Genomic DNA, 8526 nt, shown 5'->3' with positions numbered 1-8526 from the left:
TGATGGAAAACGATCACAACCGCCCATGAACATTCGCAAAGGTAGTGCCTCTGCGAATGCGCTGCTCGCTTTTAGTGGGTAAGGGAAAGGATAGAATTCATGACAGGAAAGAAGGAATGGACGACGACGAGCTGGCCCAATTCGTTCCGAAGCGTGCTCGACTCCCACAATAAAGCGTGATTCTAAACTACTAATCATAAAGCAACGAATGATGCATCATTACAAGCGTCTTGATTGTCCGCTGGATATAGGCTACTAGCGATCCGCCCCGGCTTCGCCCGTGGTACATATATACCTTATAGCCTTCCTCAATAAATGAGCTATCTAACACTGAAAGAATTTTTCAAATCGGACCCCTAGTTCCTGAGATTAGCGCGTTCAAACAAATGCAAACTTTTCAGCTTTATAACATTAGTATAGAAGTACAGATTACGTCATTTTAGCGAAAGTCGATATAACTTACAAGTTAGCTTCTAAGCTCCGATACTTAACCAATTTAACTTTCAATCGGATAGCAATTTGCGAAAACCGTCCGTTCCGTTATCACGTTTAATCCATTGAATGGATTTCGATGTATTTTGTCGGCAATGGAGCTGGTGGGTCGCCTGATGGTAAGCGTTACCACCGCCCATGGACATTTGGAGAGGTCGATTGCAGACCTTACGCCTCTACAAATGGATGGCTGATTTCAAACTGGAAAAGGATTGAGAAAGGATTGGCGAAAGGAAAAAGGATTGGCCTGGGAAGGGTATGGAAAATGATATGGGCCTCCGGCTTCCCCTCTCATCTCTAAAGTGGTATAAGTAAGCGAAGTTCCGTGTCCCCTACTGGGGTATGGGGCAGATGATATACATCTGTTTCACTGATCAAGTCGCTTTCTCTGTCCTTATGTCCCTATGTATGCCTTAATCTTTAAAACTACGTAACTGATTTAGATGGGGTTTTTTAATACATAGAGTGATTCAAGATGAAGGTTTATATGTATAATAACAGCTTTAAACTAGTTTGGATTTAACGCGTGCGAAGCCGCGGGCGAAAGCTAGTTTAACATAATACAATACCAGTAATAAGTATAAAAATGTGTTTTTATTGATAATATATTTTTATACCGCTAATTCTAAATTTAAAGCAGACAAGATTATCTAGTTATTTAAGCGATACTTAGTCCCTAGGTCAACCTAGGTCATCTGAAGTATGCCACCAGGATATAACTATTACATAAGAAAAGAAAGTCTTACAGTATTGCGTAATTTTACGCATTCATACTAATTTAACACACAGAAACGACTGTCTCTTTTTCGATGTTCCTCTCAAAACCAGTAGTTATTTGAATAACAAATACGCTTGGCCTGCGTTGTCATTTGTTTAACTTTTCGTTTATTTATTATTAAATGTTTGTTTATTTATAAATAGGACTGCGTTACCATGGCAACAAATAAACACAATTCATCCTATTTATTAGAACTTTAAAACGCTTATTTATAACTAACTGCGCTCCAAGTTTCAGTAAAAACAACTTATATAGCACATATATAAAAATCCCGTGTCATGATGTATGTGCCCAATGAACTCTTCACCAACTCAAGCGATTTTGATGAAATTTGGCATTTCATGTGTAATTTGGTCCAACTTAAGATATAGGTTAGTTTTTATTTCGATTAATCATCCCAATAATTTATAATCTTAATATATTTAAATATTACTCAGTCGCAGCAACGCGTGGCCGGGTGTGCCGGTAGGTCATGTATATTGATGTGTTAGCTATTTTATTGTGAAGTTTCATTAAAATACATCCAGTAGTTCTTACGTGAAAGAGTACAAAACACACCTCCTCACAAACTTTCCCGTTAATAATACTAGCAGGATATATCTTCAACATTTTATTTTTTGCGACTTACTTTGGGACAAACTAAGATATAATTATAAATATAATTATATTATAAATTGATACATACCTACCATTTCATATAAAATCGTGTTGTATTATAAAACCAGCTATCTTCGCCGCGCGGTTCCATCCGCACAAGTCTGTATCCCGTAGGAATATCGGGATAAAAAGTTGTCTATATGTTATTCCAGTTGTCCAGCTTTTACTGTTTTTCTTTATTGTTTTTGGTGATATGTACAAATAATAATAAATAAGTATAAATAAAAAAAAATGTGAAAGTTTGTGTATGGATGTATGTATATGTTTGTTGTTCTTTCACACAAAAACTACTGAACCGATTGCAATGAAATTTGGTACGTAGACAGCTGGACAACTGGAATAACATATAGGCTGCTATTTATCTCGATATTCCTTACGTGAAACCGCGTGGGGCAGCTAGTATTAATATAAATAAAAGCTTTATAAACAAAAGAGTAAATAAATACATAGTGGATCACTAATACACATAAATAAATAAAATCAGATATGACATGTATACTTAATATAAAATGATTAGTATATAGTCTACTTTTAAACCGGGAAAGGCGAGTAAGGCTGCGGTATCAAGCTAGTTAATAAATAAGTAAATCACATTTCTTTTCTGCTAGAGCTTATAAGCTCCCCATAACACGAGAATCAATTTTATTTCCTCTTTCCGGATATTTTCTCCCACGCCCATTTCGCGCCAACTCACCACAGAGTATACACGAAAGAGGTTCAACTAGTTTTTGGTGTCAGGCTTTCATCTGTCATCTTAGTGCATCTCAGTGTGTGGCGAGCTTCCGTCGTGACCACACGTATGTTATTTTAGTGTTGTGTTGTGTTGTGCCATTTGGATTTAGTGAATAGAATGGTATGTTCCTTTTTTAAATTAATTTTTCGAAAATGTGTCCTTTTTTGGCGGGAAAGGCGTTACGCGTGATCATAAGGTAGAGAAGTTGAACGGCGCGAACAAACATAAGAAAGAACTTACATATTTGTTTGGGCTTTTATTTTCTCCCATCTGAACTTTAAGAGTACAAGCCGCAATATGTGCGTAAGTTTTAGCAAAAAATTCTCAATTAATCTCTGCGTTTATCACATCACCACTGCCGCAATCTGTGATGGAAAACATCGTTCGGAAACCTTCATGCACAAAATCCAAAGAGATGGAGTTTTTCTTTCCGGGGACGGTGAATTTTGGAACGATTTATCAGCTACTGTGTTTCCGGACAATTACGACATTGGGGCCTTCAAGAAAACAGCGTATATGTCCCTGAAAGGCCGGCGAAGCACCTGTAACACCTCTAGTGTTGCAAGTGTTTATGGGCGGTGGTGACCACTTAACATCAGGTGGACCACCTGCTCCTTTGCTTGCTCTGCCATAAAAAAAAGTTTGACGACTTGTGACATCTGCCCGCACTTGGCCAGCGTGGTGGATTATAGCCTGAATGGATGCTTTGTCCCTGCAGTGGGGACGTAATGGCTCAATGAAAAAATTTATTCTTTATCGTATACACTATGTGAAAATTTACAATTATTATAAAACTAGCTCTTGCCTGCGGCTTCGCAAGTGCTTAATTCGGAGTAAAACCCCTCCCGCCCCTTTTTTCTATGTCATTACACATATAAACCTTTCTCTCGAATCACTCTATCTTTTAAAAAGCACCCAATCAAATCTGTTCCGTAACTTAAAAGATTTAAGCATACAGACACACAAACACAGCGACTTTTGTTATATATGTATTATTACCAGCTGCACGCCCCGGCTCCGCCCGGATTGTTATTTATCGTGCATGAAATAATATAAACTATCCTATCTTTTAAGTTGGATCAAACTGCACGTGGTGTGCAAATTCGATTAAAATCGGTTGAGTAGTTTGGGAGTCCATCGCGGACAAACAACGTGACACGTAATTTATATACTAGCTTTTGCTCGCGGCTTTGCACGCGATATTTCGGAGTAGTTTAATAGATGTTATTGTACATATAAACCTTCCTCTTGAATAACTCTAATTCATCTGGTTAACATGCTAATTTATAAAACGATCAAAGGTTGTCTGACAGAGATTGCTTATAAGCGATAAGGATTATGTATTGTATTATCTTAATAGGATTTGGATCCTTGATAGTCTTTCTCTTCGCCATGTTTTATCTTAATTCGTTCATCATGATTTTATAACGACCAACCATACTTTCGAATAATATTAGAGTAACTACTGTAATTATATAATTTTGAATATAGTACATAATTACATATAAATATGCATACAGTATTAATTGCTGTTTCGTAAATTACATTACGTTTTTTATATAATCTTATATATAGAATCTTATAGTACATATAAAAAGTCGTTTCCCTTTTATAACTTAAGAACGGCTGATATAGATGAAATTTTGTGCAGAGATAGTTCAAGATCTGAGCCAGGACATTGGATACATTTTATCCCTGAAATCCCGGAGAACTCCGAGATTACGCTACGCGGACGAACGCACAAGCAGTTAGCTAGTTCACATATATAAGTAACGGAAAACGGCCTAATTAAATAAATAATTTCTTAATATATATTCAAGCACACTTTCACTTGATGTTTGATACATTAACATAAATAAATATTCGACAATGTCACACAACAAACTGTATATGTAAAACAAATAGACCTTTAGCTACGTCAGACTGGAAATATATTCACAAAAAACCATTTCCGTTTCCTCACCCTTCCCCGTCCATTCCTTCTTTCCACACTTCAATCCGTTCCTACCCCTTACCACTTAAAAGGGGGCACTTAAAAGCGTATTCAAAGATACTATCTCTGCTCTGTTCACGGGCGATGATCGCTTACAATCAGGCGAACCACCAGCTCAGTTGCCCGCTGTGACATAAAAAAAGTATTTATATAATATCAATTTCTTCATTAACAATATAAAGCAGAAAAGTTTGTTTGTATAACGCGCTTATCATATGGTTTAAAGGTAAACTCATTAAGGATCGGTGACAATACAATAGTTTCATGAGTTTATCTCATTATCCTGATTAGGATCGCCGGGATTAAATAATTTCCTTAAGTATACTCTTTATGCTGTATTAAATGTGACATTTTAGTTGGTTCTGTAACTAAAGCGTATTTAGTTTAAAACTAGCTTCCCGCGCGCGGCTTCGCCTGCGTCCGTATTGATCTTACCTCTTACACCTTCCCTGGACTATTTAGATTGCACCACAAGCATAATTATAACAATCAGACCAGCTGTTCTCGAGCTATAGCGAGACTAACTAACAATTGATTTTAATATATGAAAGATAAAAGACTGTCAGTAATAATATTTACTTATTTTTCTTATTCAAATCATTCTCTTCCAGTTTGATCAAAATTTACTTGATTAATATATGAAATTAGGTAATAAATGGGGTTTTTTTTTTAACAACTTGTATTTCTTGAGTAATTCTACTACTATTATAAATGCGAAAGTTTGTAAGGATGTGTGTGTGTTTGTTGCTCTTTCACGCAAAAGCTACTAAACCAATTGCAATGAAATTTGGTACGTAGACAGTTGGAGAACTGGAATAACATATAGGCAACTTTTTATGCTGATATTCCTACGGGATACGGACATACGCGGGAGAAACCGCGGGGCGCAGCTAGTTTCATATATTCTTGAGTAGTTTAAGTTTGTGTTATATAGCCTTGCATTATAATAAATGCGAACAAAACCGCCGGTAGTACTTAGTCAATAGAAAAAAATAATTTATTTATACTTAGAGTACAATAGAAAACAAATTAACCCACTTAAGTTATTCAAACGAAGTGTTAAGTTAACCGGACGCGCTTACGCCTCACTTGACGATTTCTCGTTAAGTTAAAGTAATTTCACTTAGCACACTGATCTAACTTAATTGCCTAATTAGTAATTATACGTTAATTTATGTAGTGTTCATTCGAAGATTTAGATTCTAGGTTCGAATCCTTGTATGTAATTAACATGCTTGTATGAGCTTCACCTGTATGTTTGTATGTAACCAACTTAAGACTCGATTTTGACCCACTTCACACGGACAGATTGAACTCAAACTCTGTACACTTATCGCAGATCGGTGACAATACAATAGTTTCATGAGTTTATCTTATTATCCTGGGGATCGGCAGGATTAAATAATCTTCTTACGTATACACTGCGTAAGAGCAAGTGAGACAATTTAGTTCAATCTATTGGATTCTGATTAGAGAGTGTTTATCAGTTTTTTGAAATGCCTGTTTTCCGGCTTAGCAAAGTAGAAAATTCATTTATGGGACAATGTATACGCTTATACCATAAAATTCCTCATAGTATTAAATCGTTTAGTAGTGCTAAATTCAAAAACTATATTAAAAATGTATTAGTTCAGAGAGCCTACTGTAGCGTTAATGAATATATGGAAGATGACAATCCATGGAATATTGTCGCTTAAGAACCACAGGTCATTTCATTGGCATCATTGGTATGTACATGTTACATGTTATGTAGAATTAAAATGTAAAATTTATATTATTTTAAAAGAGCAGAGTAAAATTTATATTATTTTAAAAGAGCAGTAAATGTTATAACTATAATATGACGATTCAAAAGTGCTTCTATAAGAAGTCTAGTTGAATGAATAAATGTTTGAGTTTGAATTTGAGACAAACATTTTGTTTTTAATTTCCTTTGGTATATCTTATATCTTTAAACGAGCAATTCTTGTATATATATATATATATATATATATATATATATTAAAATCGTTGGAGCCGATACATATATATATATATATCGGCTCCAACGATTTTCATGAAATTTAGTATATAGGGGGTTTCGGGGGCGATAAATCGATCTAGCTAGGAATTTTTTTTAGAAAATGTCATATTCGTGTTTTATTCGTGTTTTTTTTTCCTGACATCTATTGGTGAATAATAATACTATTTTACTTCGTAGACAGCTGGACAACTGAAATAACACATAGGCACTTTTTATACCGATATTCCTACGGGATACGGACTTACGCGGTTTCAACCGCGGGTCACAGCTAGTATCAAATTATATAGCACATAGACTTTTATGTGCTTCAAGTTATAATCTGTTTCGAATAATATTAAACCACAATTTTTTATCTGTACAGATATCAACAACAACAGAAGATGCTTTCTCTAATATCCCATTACAACACTGTTATTCGCTGGTTGCAGTATACAACAGTAGTTTAAGTAAACTACATTTAAGTACCGGTTGTTTAAAATTATTTAAAAATTATTGCTATAATGAAATATCTTCGAGACAACCTGAGGAAAGGATGTGTAGAAAAGAAACAATTAAAAGTTTTAATTAAGATCATTACATAGTATAAAACAAAGTCGCTTTCTCTGCCCCTATGTCCCTATGTATGCTTAAATCTTTAAAACTACGCAACGTATTTTGATGATGTTTTTTAACAGATAGTGATTCAAGAGGATGGTTTATATGTATAATAACGTCTATTAAACTACTCCAAACTTAACGCGTGCGAATCCGCGTGCAAAAGCGTGTTTTTAAGTAACTGAGTATATATAAAGAAATATATATTAATAAATTTTGCACATTGACAATTTGGGACGAGATACAGTATCGGTTTAAGAGTATCACACCTTAGTTATAAATGTGAAAGTTTGTGTGTTTGGGCGTTTGTCCGTCAAAACTACTCACACTCACGTAAAAAGTACTGAACGTATTTAAAAAAATTGGTATACAGACAGGGTATGAGCTGATGATGATGATAGGATACTTTTTATCCCAATTAAATGCTCCTTTGGGATATACATATAAAAAAGCTGCTACCTTTTTTGGTAATTTCGTTTAAAAATTGGCTTCATGTTAAATCCTACTAATATTATAAATGCGAAAGTTTGTAAGGATGTGTGTGTGTGTGTGTTGCTCTTTTACCCAAAAGCTACTGAACCGATTGCAATGAAACTTGGTACGTAGACAGCTGGACAACTGGAATAACATATAGGCAACTTTTTATCCCGATACTCCTACGGGACACGGACTTACGCGTATGAAACCGCGGGACGCAGCATCCATAAAAATTGCCTTCAGTCACGAGTTAAACAGAGCTTAGGTCAGCTAACCTCAGGTTACTCGTAACCGCAGTTTAACCGTCCGTTCCATCCCACGGTTAAGGCCAACGCTCTGAGATCAAATCTTACGCAACACACTTTCAATTTCTCGTAAATTATATACGAAAGGTCTGTTTCGAAATATGATATGGTGTTGCCATAATGGAATTTTATCCGGTTTGAAAATAAGTTGATATGGTTTTTGTTGTTTGAGAAAAGTTGATGCGGTTTAAAATAATTTAATAGTTTATTTTTAACTAGCTTTCTTCCCGCGGTTTCACCCGCGTGGAATTCGTTTGTTCACTTCATCCCCTATTTCAATCTATTCTACCCTTTTTTCGCGATAAAAAGTATCCTATGTCCTTTCCCAAGGTCTGTTCTATCTTCATGCGAAATTTCATCAAAATCGGTCCAGTGGTTTAGGCGTGAAAGCGTAACAGTTTGTATGTGGTAGTCGAGCACGCTTCGGCACGAATTGGGCCAGCTCGCACCGGGGAAGTACCACACCCCCACAGA

At 35.6% G+C, this 8526-nt stretch overlaps 1 protein-coding gene across 1 annotated transcript in view; it reads left to right on the top strand.

The window, feature by feature from the left end:
- The first annotated feature begins 2633 nt into the window (after nt 1-2633).
- LOC119838489 overlaps nt 2634-8526 on the top strand; it is a 22681-nt gene continuing 16788 nt past the window's right edge. Inside the window, exon 1 of the mRNA XM_038364438.1 lies at nt 2634-2780. Within this exon, the coding sequence (XP_038220366.1) occupies nt 2778-2780 (3 nt within the window). The 5' untranslated portion in view covers nt 2634-2777. The remainder of the gene's footprint in view (nt 2781-8526) is intronic.

This window comes from Zerene cesonia, unplaced genomic scaffold, assembly GCF_012273895.1.
Source record: "Zerene cesonia ecotype Mississippi unplaced genomic scaffold, Zerene_cesonia_1.1 Zces_u003, whole genome shotgun sequence".
Taxonomy (NCBI): domain Eukaryota; kingdom Metazoa; phylum Arthropoda; class Insecta; order Lepidoptera; family Pieridae; genus Zerene; species Zerene cesonia.
The sequence above is the reverse complement of the archived record's forward strand: the minus strand, read 5'-3'. Positions and strand labels throughout refer to the sequence as shown.